The sequence below is a fragment of the Oncorhynchus nerka genome, linkage group LG11 (genome assembly GCF_034236695.1).
Source record: "Oncorhynchus nerka isolate Pitt River linkage group LG11, Oner_Uvic_2.0, whole genome shotgun sequence".
NCBI classification, from domain to species: domain Eukaryota; kingdom Metazoa; phylum Chordata; class Actinopteri; order Salmoniformes; family Salmonidae; genus Oncorhynchus; species Oncorhynchus nerka.
The window spans coordinates 52,204,187-52,224,180 of NC_088406.1; the positions used below are offsets into that span (position 1 = coordinate 52,204,187).

At 44.0% G+C, this 19,994-nt stretch overlaps 1 protein-coding gene across 1 annotated transcript in view; it reads right to left on the bottom strand.

The window, feature by feature from the left end:
* grik4 (glutamate receptor, ionotropic, kainate 4) overlaps nt 1–19,994 on the bottom strand; it is a 151,809-nt gene that overhangs the window by 118,173 nt on the left and 13,642 nt on the right. The window contains exons 4-5 of the mRNA XM_065024085.1: nt 4,810–4,975; nt 26–204 (exon numbers count right to left, since the gene is read on the bottom strand). Of these exons, the coding sequence (XP_064880157.1) occupies nt 26–204; nt 4,810–4,975 (345 nt within the window). The remainder of the gene's footprint in view (nt 1–25; nt 205–4,809; nt 4,976–19,994) is intronic.

Genomic DNA, 19,994 nt, shown 5'->3' on the forward strand with positions numbered 1-19,994 from the left:
TTAAATAAAGGTCAAATAAACTCACTCGTTCCAAAATGATGTGGGACATTGTGGCGTTAGCGTCCACAATGATGGTGGCAGTCTTGTCATCGCGAATCTCCTTGAGAAGGGGTGTGGGATCCTGGCTGTCATCCAGCATGCGAACCGATAGGGTCTCCTTGGAGATGAGGAACTGGCGTAGCAGTCTCTCCAGATTTAATAAGCCTGTGGGGTAAGGGACGAAGACCAGTGATGTTATTATGAGCAGGTAGACAACGAATCTCCTAAGGGACGAATTTCTGAGTATTAAAGTCACATTTCTGAGAACTAGCGCTGACAGTCAAAAAATACGACAAAAACATTTAAACTGAATACATTTTTAAAAATTACAAAAATACATCATTTTGTGTGAGAAACACCATATTCTTTTTATGCCTTGGTTTGTCAATAACACGGTCATTAAAATCCTTCCCACCTAAAATAATTGAACTGATGACCTGTGATTACAGCTAATTGTAAAGTCCTTAATTTGCTAGGTGATATTTTCAAACATCCTCTCCAGAGCCGCTTCAAAGAGATTGGAAACGGGTTCATTATAAGTGAGGTAATGAATATGTTTCCAGTGGTACTTTACTGAACTTGTAATACAATTACAATACCACAGAGACCAAGCTTTATTCGTAGTAGAAAAAGCCATTTTGATAGAGTTCATTTGCTGTGTTCTTTTTCTCCTCCCTTTTGAGATTACGTTATATACATGCATAGGTGTCAGAGCATACAGTCCATTACAATACAACTTAATCCAGCATTGATCATAGTAGAAGCCATTGTACATTATAATCATTGTTTTCTTCCTTTGGTTACATGCAGTAACAGCAGCAGCTGTTCCTAAGGCACTGCGTGTTCCAACCCATCGAATCCTAATGCCTTTAATGGTTTGTTTCTCCTAGAAACGCACATCATCAGCGACGGTGCCTGTCTTCTCCGAGACGGTCAGCTCCGTTTACCTGTCGAGTTACACAGCATATCTGCGATGAGCCTTCTAAACCTGCTCAGTCTTCATTCCCTGCTTGCAATTTCACATTTAGTACATTACATAAGACAGCACACTGAGCTGCTCAGTGTTCACAGCAGGAGTTGCCCTGATGTGAGAGGGAAAAAGAGGAGTTGCCCCTCCTGTCATTCCCTTGCATTCAACCAGTGGGGAATACATTTCCATTTGGTGTCTAGGCTGTGCATGATTCAAAGCGACATAAATAAAAATGGAGTATGTACGTGATGTCTTCATTTCACAATCTCTTTTGAGCAGCCACGTCGCGTTAACGTTTCAGGCTTTTGAACCCATGCTAATGAAAAATAACATCATTATTCTCGAACGGGGCACCGTTTCCCGGTTAGCCATGGAAAAAGGGTAGAGACGTGTGAAGTCTGTTTTTCTTTGTGGAGGCTGTGCTGCTGCTGCCTGTGATTCTACAATGTTGTAGGTACCTCATTGGCATGGGCCACACACACTGTGGCACTGCCTGACGCTGCCTCTCAGGCAGACAGATAAAGGCAGGGTCTGCCACTCAGTCTGGGCATCCAGTCACTTCGCCCTTTCACAGGCCGTCACATTTCACTGGGCTCTCACAAAGCCCCGACTCTCATTTACCTTCCTGCACACTGTGCCTCTATGCAAATACACTGCTCGGCCAGGACCAATGACAGGTCTGTGCTGTGTTGCCAGTGTCAACACAGCACTCAACTGGCTGCACACCAGTCTGTTGGACTCGGCTGCTGGACTCCTGCTGTCCGGGAACCCTGCACTCTACAACCTGCAGAATTTCATGGCATTTCACAGTAAAAGATGGATATACTTTTTAAACAGGCCCGAACCCGAATGACCATGATTAATCAGGTGATTTAAGCGATTGATGGGCGGATGGAAGTATGTCGTTTTCCCTCCAGACTAGCAGCATTTGTTAACTGGAGTGCTTGGGATAGGACAGGTGCTAATGTCTAGGCATTGGTAGCGTGTCAGTACATGAACTTATCCTAACCTGAATATAACCACACATATCAAAAAGTCGATAGTCTATCACTCTCTCTTATATAAACAGTTCAGCGTGTCACTAGAGCTCTTTAATGGGCAAGGTTGGGAATTTGGGACGTTGTGGGTCTGTACGATCCTTCATCCTTCCTCCGGGTAGACGAGCAAACAGCTGACCAGGGCTCTCCTCTGCTTTGTTCTCATCCCTCTGTTTAGAGCCTTTGGTGGAGCCACAGTTTCCTCACTTACTGATGTCTTTCAGTAGGGAGGAAGTGCAACAGAACTGACAGCACAGCAACTATTCATTTTGACGGGGAGAATTAAAGGTGGGCTGACGTCTGCTGTTACTGGAGCTGTAAATATATCGTAATCCGTATTGAAACTTTCTCTAAATGTCATCACGTCGGGAGGATTGCTCAGCTTGATCCCCAGACAACAAACAACAACAAGTCATTGCCGGTAAACGGCTAAATCACTTCATCACCCCAGTTAACCGGTCCGTCTTCCCACAGAGTTTATTCATCCAGCTCTCTCCGGAGACAGAGAGACATTATTTTACTTGATCAACTTTAATTACAGATTACTCGTGACATTTTCCGAGCAGAGAGTCGAATCGTTGAGCAAGCATATCCTATAATTGTTCCTCTCCAAGGAGACACAAACATCTACCTTGACAGTTGGAGAAAGCCCAGAACTTTGGCGTGTGTGTGCCTTTAAAACATTTGGCCTAACCTCTCTCAATAAGAAACATAGGGAGTTGGTTGCTAAGGCGCATGTCATCCGAGAAGTCATTTCAGGTTTTACATTCAAAGGGAACTATTTGCATTACTTCTAGCTCATTCAATGCAGATGATAAAATGCTACGTTAGGTGATAGCGGATTCCTAACATAAGATGTTGTGTTGACCAGGAAGCCCCCCACCCTCCTCTGCCCGCTGTTCTTGTCTGAGCCAGTCCCCCAGAAATAGAGTGTGGGTGATCTGTCCCCTCCCACCTGTCTGCTGCCCGCCAGCTGACCTCCCATGCACAAATCTCCCTGTTAACAAAGTGCTCCCCTCTCCCACACAGTCCTCCTCCACCCCTGTGGCTAGGTGCTCTATGTTCTACTGTACTACTCCATAGTAGGCAGGTTAGCCAGATTAATGGGTGTCCTTCTTTGCGCTAGCTCCACACTCCTTCCACTCCTGCCCCTCTCTCTCCCTCTCTCTCCCAGCCAGGAAGCCAGGGGCAGGCTGGGAAATATTCATGACTTGGCCACGCTCTATTAGGCTGTCACCGGCCGCTGTGATTAATGAGGCCAGTGCCGACCGTCACGGGGCCTCTGCCAGCTAGCTAACGCTACCGCGGCTACCGCCACTGCTGCTACAGCACATTGCCGAGCCCAAGCCGTCATTGGTATTTTACAGTGGCGCTGCGGAAGGGGTCACCATAGCAGGGCAATCACTACAACCCATGTCATTTCCAGACAACCTCTCCCTCTGCCCCTATGTGCAATAGCAGTAGTATGGTTAGACCCCCTCCCTCAGCTAAAGTGACTGGCATCCTCCTCGCTGTCGAGGAAGGGAAGGGCCATGCTCCCCCTCAGCAGCCTTATCGATTCCCCCTTAGCCCACACTGACACAGGCAGGATCTCATACAGAAAGGACATTTTAAAGTTTGAGGTTCCTCTCTCACACAGCTTGTTGATGGTGAGATCGCGGCCCTTCGTGGATATGTCAATATTTCCCAGCGTCTCATAACCCTTGCGAGGCACGGAACTGTCATGTGTCTGTGGGCTGATTAACAACATTGTTTGATGAGCGCTCCGTTAAACGGCAGATTGACAGCAACAGACATAAACACCAAGTGGAAAATAACAACTAATTATCTGGTTTTGACACTGGCAGTCATTGTCAAGAAACAAAGTCCAGGCAGTTCTGAGTCACTAAGGTCTTTAGCTGTTGGTGGGTGTTTTTTTTCTCCCTCCCTCGTTTCTTCCTTGTTATCTCCGTTTCTCGGGTAACACCTCAGTCAAACTGACTTTGCTGAGCATAAACGTCAACCATTATTTTCTGAAGTTGGTTGGGAGAGTTGTGTGAGGGGTGGGGGTGATGGTGGGCTGGGGTGGGGGTGGGGGCTCGTGCCAGCTGAGAACACCTCGGTTCTAATCGAGAGCTGAAATCCAGTCCGCCACACTTCAAAGCCCTAAGCTGATTAAGGGGAAAGTTGGCCTGTAGCAGATGGGGTCAATGTGACTTTGTACGGGCACTTGTAATTACTGATTTCTGTACGGGGAATGGTGGAAACAGACTGGGATTTAATCTTCCATTCTTTCATACTTTTTTGTGTTGCTTTGTCTTTGATGTCTTTGAGTCTGGCGGTTTGATCATGAATCCATACAGGGTATTTTCATGCATTTCTCTTTTTAAGGTCAAACATGACATTGTCGTCTCGGGGTGGGAGGTGTTGGATGATAAGTGTATGCGACATCACGCAAGAATGTCACACTGGAATAAAAGAGGAAGATGCATTAATGGACTACGTAAAAAGCAAAGTCATTTGCCTGCATTTTACTAGATGATGACGCATTTTGGGGAGGAAGAATTATGCAAGAGTAAATGCATTTGGGTTATAGATAGGCTTGTGTGTGGGTGTATCAACTGCAGGGCGATTCTGCATCTATTTGAATGCACTGTATCCCAAAATCACTGTGTGTGTGTGTGCGTGCGTGCGTGCGTGTGTGTGAGAGAGAGAGAGAGAGAATGGAATGTGTGTATATGGTACATATGGCAACAAAGAGTTAGTGGTGCGTGACCCACTCACAGTCGGCCTGGGCACAGATGAGACAGGCTGTGGTGCTGTTGAAAAAGGTGAGCAGGCCAGCCACGGCCAGGCTGATGTCTGTGTTGGTGGGGCGCAGGTCCAGGGTGGTGAAGCGGGGGAACTGAACCTTCAGAATGTCCTCGGGGGCCACTTTCACATAGGGAACCTACAGAGAGAGAGAGAGAGACATAAGGTTCAGGATGAATGAATAAAGTAACAAAGAGAGTTGCTGATGGACCGTTAAGCTCTTGTTGTATGAGAATATTGTGTCAATAAAACAAACAGCATGATCCTGACAAAACCAAAGCATTGCTAGAGGAGATGTTTGAGCAGTACAAAATAACAATTGTTCATTATATTCTCATCAGGCTAATTAGGAGCATCTTATATCTGAAACTAATAAAAACTCATTTGAATAATTCAAGAACTCCCTCACAGACGCCTACTAAATTAACTGGAACTCCTGGGCTTGATTAAATTAAGAACAGTTTATACTCTGAGTGTACAAAACATAAAAACACCTTTCTAATGTTGAGTTGCAACTCAGCTTTTGCCCTCAGAACCGCCTCAATTCATCGGGGCATTGACTCTACAAGGTGGTGAAAGCGTTCCACGAGAACGCTGGCCCCTTTCGACACCAATGCTTCCCGCAGCTGTATCCGGTTGGCTGGACGTTCCTTCGGTGGTGGACCACACAGGAAACTGTTTGAGCGTGAAAAAACCCAGCAGCGTTGCAAATCTGTTTTAAAAAAATGATTATATATTTTCTTACTTTTTACCCCCTTTTCATCATATACAATTGGTAGTTACGGTCTTTGTCCAATCGCTGCAACACATGTGCGGCCTCGGGAGAGGCGAAGGTCGAGAACCATGCATCCTCCGAAACGCCATCCTGCCAAGCCGCACTGCTTCTTGACACACTGCTCTCTTAACCCGGAAGCCAGCCGCATCAATGTGTTGGAGGAAACACCGTGCAACTGGCGACCGAAGTCAGGGTGCATGCGCCCGGCCCACCACAAGGAGTCGCTAGAGCAAGATGGGACAAGGACACCCCGGCCGGCCAAAACCTCCCCTAACCCGGACGACGCTGGGCCAATTGTACGCCGCCTCATTGGTCTCCCGGTCTCGGCCGGCTGCGACACAGCCTGGGATCAAACCTGGGTCTGTAGTGACGCCTCTAGCACTGCGATGCAGTGATGAGGCTAAATGAGTTTAAGTTAAAGTTAAAAACACAAAACTCAGATAAGAATGTATAAGAGACTTTTAGGGATGTTCAGTATTGATTGGGTGTCTGTTTTCACAGCTGGGATTTGATAAATAAATTGCAGCCGTTCGTTCAGTGCCTCTGCTGTGGATGCAGTCATAACAAGTCCTCAGTTTCTCTAAGAGGTTAAACACAAATGTGGAGAGAGTCTATGAAGATGTCCAACCCCCCTCGCTCCCAACTTCCAAAGTTATGACTAACATAACTTACACCTGTGCCCCACTTGCAAAAGTTTTTTCAAAATGCAAACACAAGTGCATCTCACCCCTCTATCTCTCCTCGCTCCTGTCTTCCAGAAGCAATTGAATCATCTCTCTTTTAATTCACTATCCACTGAGGTGTGGATGGATGCACCCAGGCTGATGGGCAGTAGGCTGTGGGGCCTCTGGGAACGCGTTACACCGGGTGGGCAGCGGCTAGCACAGTGGGGCTTGAAGGGGTACCTGGAAGGATGCAGTTTGGGCCATGAGATAATTTAATTTTTATTGAACCTTTATTTAACTAAGCAAGTCAGTTAAGAACAAATTCATATTTACAATGACGGCCTACCCCAGCCAAACCCTAACCCGGATGATGCTGGCCCAATTGCGTGCAGCCCTATGGGACTCCCAATCACCGCTGGTTGTGATACAGCCTGGAATCAAACCAGGGTCTGTAGTGATGCCTCTAGCACTAAGACGCAGTACCTTAGACCGCTGCGCCACTTGGGAGGCCTCTTCATCACAGCAGATTGCCTGCCTGCACAGTTCCGCGTGCCCATACATTGCTCTCCCTATGCCCCTGTATCCCCAATTCATTTTAAATCCCTGCCCATCAGGGTGCAATGGAGTCCCCGGGAAGCGTGGATGGATGTAGCGTGCTCTTTTCCTGACAGGCAGTGGCTGTGGTGGCAAAAATGTGAAACACGGATAATGGCCGAGCCACACAGGGGAAATGCAACCCCTCCACCGCTCCCCACCTCTCTGCCCTTCCAGGATCCCTTCTCGCTCTCACAGCACGGATTGCAGAGTGTTATCACCGTGCCCCTTTTGTTTGGAGAGCCTTTCCGCTCTGGTAACTTTGCTGTGAAGCAGTCGGGTTTGGAGAGAAGAGAGGAGACCTCCATTGGCCCATTGGTGAATACTTGTTGTGATATGTTTGGCTCAATGAAGGAATTATTTGTCTACCAAAGCATGAGACCACAGCAAAGAGGCCCGCTAAACTGACATAAGAACTAGCCCAGTAGCTCTACAGTGATCAGTATGAATAAAACAATAAATCAGTGTAGAAAATATAAATGCATCAGGAAGGAAAATGTTTGGTTTCTTTGGTTTCAGCGAGCTCATAGAAGACGTTTAACTCATAGAACTAATTCAATGTCAGTTGAGAGGTGCCCTTTGTCAGGAACAACAATGCAGACCCTGGAAGTTCTTTAAAAAGCATGGCGACAACCGGCACGAGACAAAGTTGTGATGTCAAGGGTTCGTGTCTGGGAGACAGGGGAGCTCATTCAGGGGGGGGAAGTGGGTCATGATCACCCTGGTTTGATGAGTCATTTTCCTCGGCGCAACCTCCTCCTCCAGTTGGCTCGGGGAAACCTTTTCACGTCCCTCCATCATTGAGGGACTACTACTTAAATCAGAATCAGACTTCAGTAAAACAGACACATAGACAGCACAATTACTGCTTTCTAACCCACAAAGGTTTCGTAAGCGAATGAATCACATTGACCCATATAGATATATGACTGTTACGGGACAAATAGGATATGAAATAGCCAGCTCGTCTACAAGTACCGTCGTCTGACAGATCATTTACAGCAACGCAATCGCATGACACTACAACCCCACTACGTCTCTCGGAGCTTGGTCTATGCGCCAGTCAGATACAGTACTGTACGGAGAGGTGGAGACTGAGGGGAGGGTTAATAGTGTATTAGAGGTGCAATTTCTGGTTGTGTGTGTTGAGTGTGGGCTACTGCCGTGTGACAGAGTTGTTTAATGAGAGCGCTCAGTACTCTGAAGTGAGGCAGCGAGCCAGAGAGCAGGGCTAACTAGTAAACCCGGCGCTATCCACAGGTGTGAAGAGAACACACTGGAACACCTGCGGTACGCACCATGAACGCCTACATAATGCTACCGTCTCACAAGCATGACCTTGGCCCCTGACTGGTTGGTGTCGCATTCGCAGCAGTACGTTTTCGAACGCGACTCCTATGACGGTGGGGTTTCATTGTGGCATTCTCATAGATCAGGATTGCTATTCTCAATGGTTACGACAGGTGTCATTACGCCGGGACGAGACGGCAGCGGCCACAATCCTTTGGGCTGGTTGAGTGGACAGGCGTGCCCTTTGGTGTGTGCAATGCACCAGTCATTTTCCACTATTTTATGGGAAGTGGTGCTTGGTGACCTCACCTGCAATCATCTACTTATCTATCTTGATGGCATTATTGTCTTCTGAAAAGACTTAGTGGTAATGGTATAGCGATAGTGGTAATGATGGTGGTAATGGTATAAAACCTTCATGACGCATTGTTCAAGTAGTATAACCACAGACCCCTAAAAGTATAACCACGACCCCTAAAAGTATAACCACAGACCCCTAACCAAGCTACAGTAAAACACATCTACTTTGTTTTCACCTAAAACAATGTTCTTATTCCACAAAAAAAGGACTGAGAAAGACTCTTATTTTTGGTCGAGGTGGTCTCCAAGACATAGCTTGAGGTTTCCTGCAAACGCTGTGCCAAATGACAAAAAGTACACATGTCTAACTTTGTGGAAACTAGCACGGTTTCTCAAAGCACTTGGTCTGAAGGTGAAACCTAATTTACCAGGCCTGCTTCCACTGAGAAGTTGACAAGTGTCCAACTCAATCCTACATGTAGGCTGTGAAACAACAACCATGAGCCCTTGGAGTCCCCAGAGGGAGGCACGCAAATCTGACGCCATATGGTAAGCCAAAATATAATGAGATCTTACATCTGCTACCTTGCCCCTTATGTGCCAGCCGAACAAAACTCATGTTTAATAAAATATCAGACATCCTTTATGGGGGGGGGGGGGGGGGCAGTGTGTCAGCCATAACCGATGGTGTCCTTTGTTGGGAAAATAAAACATTAGCCATGTGTCACAGCCCAGAACTGGCCCACTCACAATTAACACACAACATAGCCACTGTGGAGTGCCTGGGCTCACCAGCAGTGCTGAGCACAGAGAGGAGCATACAGGTTGGCCACAGCCCATCAGAGAACAGATGCACAGGAGAACACAGTCCGTCAGTCAACCCCAGAGCTGGCAGAAGTGGCTGTGGCGGAGAGAAAGGGAAGGGATGGGGCAGGTGTGGGTGATCATATCCATCTGATCATACGTGGCACTGAGAGACACAGAGTAGTAGCTCGGCTGCTGTGGGTGGGAGGGAGGGGGTCGGAGACAGAGAGGAGAGGGAGAGAGAGAGAGGAGACAGCCTCTATTATTGTAATGATCCCGGAGCAGGTCCCCTTGGCTTGCTTTGTCCAAGGCGGGTGGCTGCTGAAGATGGAACGGTCTGTGGTGGATCCCACAACGGCTTTTCATGCAAGTGGAACATTGATGACCAGATCCCCATCCCCATTGACCAGCCGACCGTGAGAAAAAAAGCTCCCTTTCCTTGGAAAATCTATAGTTCTTCTTCACTCTCATCTCTGTGCCTCAAAACATTTTCATAGGCGCCAGCCACCCAAGTCATAGACGGTTCTCTCTGCTACCGCACGGCAAGCCCGGGCTCAAGCAATTAGACTGCTGAACAGTTAATCAAATGGCTACCCAGACTATTTACATTGACCTCCTTATTTTATTATAATATGTTGCGCCGATTCTGTTGCACGGGCTCGATGTACACTCACTGGACTCTAACCACACACTCGCACATACTCCATTGACACTCCAACACACACACATTGACACCACACACACATATACACTCATATTCCTTCACACATGCTGCTGCTACCTTGCGTGTTTATTATCTATGCATAGTCACTTTACCCCTATGTACATGTACATATTACCTCAATTAGCTCGACTAAACCCGTACACCTGCACATGGACACTGTACCGATATTCCTTGTATATAGCCTCATTATTGTTATTTTATTGTGTTAATATTTTTCCTTTAGTTTATTCAGCAAATGTATCTTACTTTTTGAAAACTCTGCAATGTTGGTAAAGGGCTCGTAAGCAAGAATTTCACGGTAAGGAATGAAACGCTTTTTGTGACCACTCTTAAGCCCTTGAAGTCCCTGAGGGAGGTATTAGGTGGTCCAGATGTTAGACAAGTGAGACATGGCATGGAGAGTTTTGTGGGACAATTCATTCTGTTCAGTGGTTCTGAGAACCTCATCTGTGATGGGTTTGTTCGAATCTTATCACCTAATACCTAAAACAAAAAGGGCCAGTGCAATGACACAGACGACTAGAAAACAAAAGGAAGCAGGGAATATGGAATACGCTTTTGCATATCTATAACGACAACAAACGGCCAAATTGAATTTGCATCGCCCGTTCATCGCTGGCAACAAGAGAGCGGCCGTGCTCGCATTCATCTCCCCGATCAAATAAAATCCGTTTCCTGAAGACAGAGGGAGTGAATTTGGATATTCACAGATCTCCTGGCAACCCTGGACAAGACAGATCAATGACACAGAGAAGAAAAGGGGGAGGTCGGGAGGTGTGTGTGCAACAGCTGTGCATCTCTAATTGCAATCAGGCAGCAATAGCAGGCGCACCTGTGTTTTGTTAGCAAGCAGGCGGAACAGAGGCACCCTGCGCCGAGTGACACCGAGCTTAACACCCGAAACATTGCCACCGGCAGACATAGCATCCCATCCACCAGTCAGGAGAGGAAGCTTTCCCCCTGCAAATAGCCTATGGGTATAGAGGGCCAATTACAGTACATTGGAAAATTTAAGTCAACACCGCCTAGCCAAAATTGAATTACCCCACACTAAATATCGTCTGTTCTCAGAAAAAAGGGATCCAGTAACAGGCTGATGGTGTGTGATAATAAGGCGGTAAGAAAAGGTCCGTCCGAAATCCCGCTTAGGATCTCTCAAGCGTTCTCACTGAGTTTTCATTGGGGGAATCGCCAGGTCAGACCGCTGCCTCTTTAGGAAATCAGCCAGAGATGGTGAGTGTGGTGAAGTGCGAATGAGAGGAGACTTGCGTTGACTGATTTCCGTGCATGTTTAGGTGAGAGGATATATCCTGGAATATGGTCTCGGGGCATGGAGGATAGGCAGGAACGTGAGCATACTGCGGTATGAAAGCAATTCCACACCGTGACCATACACACTGATATGTGCTGCTGGGCCAGAGAACATGGTGTCCATTACAATCAGACTGAGCCAGCTGACACACATTACTCACACACAGTGGGTTCAGTCAACACACAGGTCAATGTCAGAGAAATACAGGGCAGAAATTGAATATCATATGTTAATAACTGCTTTCACAATAACCATGTAAATGTGAGGACCAAGAGACCATAAAAAAAATGTGTTCAACTTCCGTTCATGGCTGTTCAACCGTGTTTTAATCGTGTATAGTGGTCAGAGTTGATGCCTCATGCTCGGCCGAGTGAAATAATTCTGAATTAACATGCACTATCAATGAGAACCTGGCAGGGTAAACTGACCCAGGGTGTTTTCACACTCTCATTTCAATAAATTTGACATTTGGGCCTGACAGAAAGGATTGCAGATATATTCTATTTTTTTTATTTAACGTTTGACTGAATCTTTTTTTTTTTTACACAAGCACCGTGGCAGCCTCACCACACACACACACAAAAAAGTATTTTAATATCTGCACGACTGACATTCAGAATACAAGCAATTTTCACAATGTATTCTCACAAAAAGAGAGGGAGAGTGTGTGTGGATGTGAGGGACCTCCAGTTCTTGTGCCTCTCCAGGGCTATTGTGAAGCCCTCCAGAAGAGTGCTCTGCATGCAGTCCTCATGTCAGTCAGGTTCAAAGGGCAGCCGTAAGCACTGCCCCACCGATCTACTATAATCTTACTCGTCTCAATGTGGCAAATATTGAACCTTATTTCTATCATAAAGGAATGGGTTGGAGTGTCTGGGTAAAAGGATGCCAAATGGCAAAATAGTCATTCTACAATGAGAGGGAAATATAGAATATATTTTTAACTGGGGAATATGGCTAAGAAGGTTTTGCTGAGCCAAAGATGTATAATAGATATTTGAAATCACAGCTCCATCACATTGAAATTGGCTATCTCAAAGGATCTAAGTAAATCTGACACTATCACTTAAGTATACGGTCTGAAATATGATTCTAAGGCACGTTACATGTCTGATTCAACAGTATTGACATGATTCACATAACGACATTTGGCAAAACATTTAAATCACTATTCAATCCAACGAATCAAATGTCCTCGCTGAAATAATTTTATCGTCACAAATGACAGGGGCATTCCCATTAGGTGGTCACCCAACGGAGCCCACCCACATGCATTGTTTTCCAAAGCCACATCCACAGCTTTCACAGCTGACCGATGTTGAAAATAACAGCAGCTAACACAGGCAGCTGTTTCATGGAAACTAATTTAATCATAATGTAAATTATAAGTATTTAGTGTGGTGTCCATTCCGTCTGTGCATGCCAGCTACCATGCCATAGCCTACATTGCATGCGAAGTGGGTCTGGCTCATGACATTTAACCTTGGATGTACGCAGGGTTGCCAGGTCTAGCTGAAATGACGAGTGCAATGACCTCTCAAAACCCGCCCACAAGGCCTGAAAACTAGACACATTTTCATTTGTAGCAAGAGATGACTTGCCACATTTATCCAATAAATCCTATTTCCATAACGTTATCGAGCGAATGAACCTCTACAGGATCGGTGTGTCGTCCCCCACCCCCACGGGATGGTTGAGCTAACATAGGCTAATGTGATTAGCATGAGGTTGTGAGTAACAAGAAAAGTTCCCATGACACAGACATACAGTTGAAGTTGGAAGTGTACATACATCTTCAAATACATTTAAACTCAGTTTTTCACAATTCATGACATTTAATCCGAGTAAAAATTCCCTGTTTTGGGTCAGTTAGGATCACCACTGTATTTTAAGAATGAGAAATGTCAGAATAATAGTAGAGAGATTGATTCATTTCAGCTTTTTTTCTTTCATCAGATTCCCAGTGGGTCAGAATTTTATATACACTCAATTCGTTTTTGGTAGCATTGCCTTTAAATTGTTTAACTTGGGTCAAACGTTTCGGGTAGCCTTCCACAAGCTTCCCACAATAAGTTGGGTGAATTTCGGCCCATTCCTCCTGACAGAGCTGGTGTAACTGAGTCAGGTTTGTAGGCCTCCTTGCACGCACACACCTTTTCAGTTCTGCCTACAAATTTTCTATAGGATTGAGGTCAGGGCTTTGTGATGGCCACTCCAATACCTTGACTTTGTTGTCCTTAAGCCATTTTGCCACAACTTTGGAAGTAGGCTTGGGGTCATTGTCCATTTGGAAGACCCTTTAACTTCCTGACTGACGTCTTGAGACGTTGCTTCAATATATCCACATAATTTTCCATCCTCATGATGCCATCTATTTTGTGAAGTGCACCAGTCCCTCTTGCAGCAAAGCACCCCCACAGCATGATGCTGCCACCCCCGTGCTTCACGGTTGGGATGGTGTTCTTCGGCTTGCAAGCTTCCCCCTTTTTCCTTCAAAAATAACGATGGTCATTTTGGCCAAACAGTTCTATTTTTGTTTCATCAGACCAGAGGACATTTGTCCAAAAAGCACGATCTTTGTCCACATGTGCAGTTTGAAACCGTAGTCTGGCTTTTTTATGGTGGTTTTGGAGCAGTGGCTTCTTCCTTGCTGAGCGGCCTTTCAGATTATGTCGATATAGGACTCGTTTTACTGTGGATATAGATACTTTTGTACCTGTTTCCTCCAGCATCACAAGGTCCTTTGCTGTTGTTCTGGGATTGATTTGCACTTTTCGCACCAAGGAACATTCATCTCTAGGAGAGAGAATGCATCTCATTCCTGAGCAGTAGGTTGGCTGTTTGGTCCCATGGTGTTTATACTTGTGTACTATTATTTGTACAGATGAACGTGGTACGTTCAGGCGTTTGGAAATAGCTCCCAAGTATGAACCAGACTGGTGGAGGTCTACAATTCTTTTCCTGAGGTCTTGGCTGATTTCTTTTGATTTTCAAAAGAGGCACTGTTTGAAGGTAGGCCTTGAAACACATGCACAGGTACACCTCCAATTGACTCCAATTATTTAAATTAGCCTATCAAAAGCTTCTAAAGCCATGACATAATTTTCTGGAATTTTCCAAGCTGTTTAACGTGTTAACGGTACAGGTTCCCCTAGGGGTACCACAACCCCCCGCTCAACTGAAACAGTGGCGCACAGAATGCAAAAATATTCTTAGAAATATTTAACCTCCACACATTAACATGTCCAATAGCTCAAATGAAAGATAAACACCTTGTTCATCTAGCCAGCGTGTCAGATTTCTAAAATGTTTTACGGCGAAAACATAGCACATATTTATGTCAAACCACCACCAAAGACACAGCTGATATACAGCCATTTTGTCGAACAAAAGATGCAATCACAAACGCAGGATTAAAAGAAAAATAATTCACTAACCTTTTGAAAATCTTCATCAGATGACAGTAATAGGACATGTTACATAGTACATTTATGTTTTTTTCAATAATATGCAATTTATATCCATAAATCACCGTTTACATTGACGCCATGTTCAGAAAATGCTAAAAAATGTCCGGAGAAATTATAGATAACTCCGCCAGATAACGCCAGATAACAGCAATACACATCATAAACTTTGACTAAATATACATGTTCTACATATAGTTAGAAAGATACACTTCTTCTTAATGCAATCGCTTTGTCACATTTCTTTTTAACGTTACAGAAATCGTTCATTTTTCAATAATCTGAGACGGCGCTCAGACATAAGCAATATTTCTCCGCTATGTTGGAGTCAACAGAAACACAAAATTACAACATAAATATTCCCTTACCTTTGATGGTCTTCGATCAGAATGTAGTGGAAGTAGTCATACTTACCCAAAACATCGTTTGGTTTCAAGTCGTGTGTCTTTGTATTAGCATATGCTTAAAGTTCCAGCCTAAATGCATCCAAAATGACTTCTGGTCTCGAACAGTTGCGCATCAAAACTTCAAAATTACATATTATATGTCGACTAAACTGGTCAAACTAAGTGCAGAATCAAGCTTTAGGATGTTCTAAACGTACAAAACAATTATCTAATCTATCGGACATCTCTCCAAAATGCGCGCTCTCCTGACTTGGTATTTTCTCGCGACACTCAGTCTTTTGCCTCCCAAAGGGTCAAAACCCGTGGGATTTGCACAATTAAACGCTGTACTGAATGAGGACATCTAGTGGAAGACATAGAAAGTGTCTCCAGATCCATAGCTGGTTGGGAAGGGTGGGGGCGATGACGTCAAAGTTGCCCCAACTTTCAGGCTCCCAAAAATAGTTTGGGAGATTGCCTGCCCTGTGAGTTCTGCTATACTTAGACATAATTCAAACGGTTTTAGAAGCTTTAGAGTGTTTTCTATTCAATAATAATTATTATATGCATATATTAGCAATTTTGGACAGATTTTTTTAAGTTTACTATGGGCACGCAATTAATCCAAAGGGGGCAGTATTGTCCCGAGCCTTAACTGGTTTAAAGGCACAGTCAACTTTGTGTATGTAAACTTCTGACCCACTGGAATTGTGATACAGTGAATTATAAGTGAAATAATCTGTCTGTAAACAATTGTTGGAACAAGTACTTGTGTCATGCACAAAGTAGATATCCCAACTGACTAGCCAAAACTATAGTTTGTTAACAAGAAAGGGACGTAAACAAATTGGTGCCCAACATTTGAGAGAAATAAGCTTTTGTGCGTATGTAAAATTTGGGGAATCTTTTATTCCAGCTCATGAAACATGGGACCAACACTTTAAATGTTGCGTTTATATTTTTGTTCAGTGTAGAAGACCATTACTTAAAACATGTTCTGCAGCATTCAACAGCAAAACATAAAAAACTGTTCAATGCAATGTAAACATTTAGATTCCCGCCTAAATAGACAAATAGACAATAATTATTTATCATAAGACGGCCATAAACAATACCCAGTAATACTTCATTAAACTGCCAGAAGATTCGAATCTCACCTTTCTAATAAAAATAGTTATACATTGCTCAGGTGTCGTCTCTTTTGAGGACACAAGCTCAAGTACACAGTACAAATGAAAATATAACAAATAATATTACTCAACAAAAGTGGGGGAATAGGGCATGAAATGCTTTCTAATTATAGTAACAATAAAATTATAAATTACTTTAATATTTAACCTATCTTTTAACTGTAAAATAAACATGATCATACTTGTTGACAGTACAAAATTGGCAACACCTCATGACTGACGACAGAGCATTTTCTGCCCAGCATCCTCTGAGCGACGCAGACGCCATGCTTGCTGACTTGTTACAACTTCAGCTTTAAACACAAAGTGATTTTGTCTTGCTGTGACCAAGAGAAAGTGGACTAAATCCATCAATGAACATCACAGCGTGATGAGATTGCTTTTGCTGCTATAGCTAGGGTATCCCATCTCATATTTCCCATATTGTAAGTGAAGCTGCGAGGTTCACAGCCAGAGGAAATCAAACCATTATCTGCATAGGCCAGAAAATCTAACGTGTCGCTCTCTATGCAAATGAGGTGTCAGATTTCACAGAGCGCAGCAATTGATGTTGTGCTGTTCACAGAGCACGCTGTACACAAAAATGTTGGTCAGGAACCGGTCTAGAACCGCTCAAAGTCCACTAAATAGGAAAGCTAACGTTTAAGAGGTGTTAAAAGGATTATACTGTACATGGAGCTAGGAGTTCTCGGCATCTGTGCTACGCAATTGCTTCCTGTGAAGAGATAAAAACCTGTCCACAGAACAGGTACTGTTTTTATTAGTTACCATTTTCTACCTCCAGATGGGTTACAGTATGCCTCAGCACAGCAACACTTAGAGCCCCCCAAATGGATATGGAGCTCTCCGAATGATAAATTGAGTGTTTGTAATAGGTTGATCACATGGACGGGGCTGTCATGAGCCATATTTTCATGTGTCCCCATATTTACTCGGCCTCCTGTCAACTTGCCAGCATCTGTGCACTCTCCCAGTAAAGAATTATGAACACAGACAGGAAGTAATTGACTCCCCAACACCGTCACAACAACTGCCACAAACACACACACACACACACACACCATATAGGCTACTGTAGATGCTGGGTTGATATATATATAGAAAGTAAAATATACAGTGCCTTCAGAAAGTATTCATACCCCTTGACTTATTCCACGTTGTTGTGTTACAGCCTGAATAATAAAATGTATTAAACATATTTTTCCTCTCTCTCACCAATCTACACACAATACCCCATAAAGACAAGGTGAAAACATGTTTTTATACATTTTTGCAAATGTATTGAAAATGAAACAAAAATATTACATTTACATAAGTATTCACACCCCTGAGTCAATACTTGGTAAAAGTACTTTTTGCAGCGATCACAGTTAGGAAGGACGCCTGTATCTTTGGATTGACTGGGTGCAATGATTCACTGTCCAAAGTGTAATTAATAACTTCACCATGCTCAAAGGGAAATTGAATGTCTGATTTTATTTTTACCCATCTACAAATAGGTGCTCTTCTTTGCGAGGCATTGGAAAACCTCCCTGTTTTTTGTGGATGAATGTGTGTTTGAAATCCACTGCGACTGAGGGAACTTACAGATAAGGATGTGTGGGGTATAGAGATGAGGTCATTCAAGAATCATGTTAAACACTATTATTGCGCACAGAGTGAGTCCATGCAACTTATTATGTGACTTGTTAAGCAATTATTTAGGCTTCCATAAAAGGGTTTGAATACTTATTGACTCAAGACATTTCAGCTTTTCATTTTGAATTCATTTGTAAAAAGTTTGAAAAACACAATTCCACTTTGACATTATGGGTTATGGTGTGTAGGCCAGTGACATGTAACTTAAGGCTGTAACACAACAAAAATGTGGAACAAGTCAAGGGATGTGAATACTTTCGGAAGGCACTGTATACAACACATTGATTGCTCATTGATCTATTTGTCAGTGTTGGATGCACATTATACCAGCACATATGCAATATCAATAATCTCGACCCCCATAATAAATGTTAATCAACGTTAGTACTATGGGGCTACTGCATTAAACACACACCTCTGGCAATTATATTGGAAAACAATATTCCCCATCGCACTCCACACTCCCCTCAAACAGGTCGTAATAAAGTGGCCAAAGCACTCTCCCTCCCTCAGTCCCACAGACATGTTCCATCAGCCAGGGCCAGGCCTGTTGTCCTCTACTGAGAAAGACTATCGACATGCCCAGTTTGCAAAAGGAGACCCATTAGTGAGATATCACTTCCAGGGTAATAACAGAGCAATGGGAACTTCATTCATTGTCAGAGTACACCCTAACAGCTATTACAGTAACTCCTGGAAACAGTATCCTGTTGGCCTTTTTTTAAAGCCAGGATGTGGCATCACCATGCTTCACATGTCATCACCGTTTTAGACCTGCAGAACTCACACAGTCTTTGTGCCTGGCCTTTTAGATGGTATTGGCTTGAAACATGTTAATGTATTTGCCTTAATCACTTAGCATTAAAAAGTTAAGATTAAGAACATCGTTAAGAACATCTCATGATATTTACATCTCCAGAGTCCAATAAACAGGTGGATACCATTTTTGTCTCTGTTTTCCAGTATGAAGGAAGTTAGAGGTAGTTTTGCGAGCCAATGCTAACTAGCTTTAGCGCAGTGACTGGAAGTCTATGGGTGTCTGCTAGCATGCTCTGACTCTGGGGAAGTAGATAAAAGGCCTCATTGCCAAAATCACAAAGTAGTCCCTTAAAGGCAGCATTTCACAAACTTGGTCCTCGGGACCCCAAGAGGTGCACGTTTTGATTCGATGGTCCGATGAATACATTACAGAGAGTGAACTTGTTTATTAAGAACGTACAATTTCATCTACATGTTCATTTATTCACAAAGGAAATGACCTCAGATTCAGAACATTTCAAAGGGATAGACAGTATACATCACCAGAGGGAGTCCAAGCCTAAAGACTGATCCAATCATCACAGTTCTCATTAAAGGTGACATATCGGAAAATAAATGTCATTTTTATTATAGACTTCTATAAATTGACATTTTGCATAATATCATGCATAAGAGACAGTAGTAACATCCTGCAATAGGCACAAATCACTAAAGCCTAAGCAAAACTGCTCAACATCACGACTCAATGTAACCGGTAACCCCTGTTTATAGCCTCCACATTGACTCTGTACCGGTAACCCCTGTTTATAGCCTCCACATTGACTCTGTACCGGTAACCCCTGTTTATAGCCTCCACATTGACTCTGTACCGGTAACCCCTGTATATAGCCTCCACATTGACTCTGTACCGGTAACCCCTGTATATAGCCTCCACATTGACTCTGTACCGGTAACCCCTGTATATAGCCTCCACATTGACTCTGTACCGGTAACCCCTGTATATAGCCTCCACATTGACTCTGTACCGGTAACCCCTGTATATAGCCTCCACATTGACTCTGTACCGGTAACCCCTGTATATAGCCTCCACATTGACTCTGTACCGGTAACCCCTGTATATAGCCTCCACATTGACTCTGTACCGGTAACCCCTGTTTATAGCCCCGCTATTGTTATTTACAGCCGCTCTTTAATTATTTGTTCATCTTATCTCTTTCTCAAACTGCATTGTTGGTGAAGGGCTTGTATAAGTAA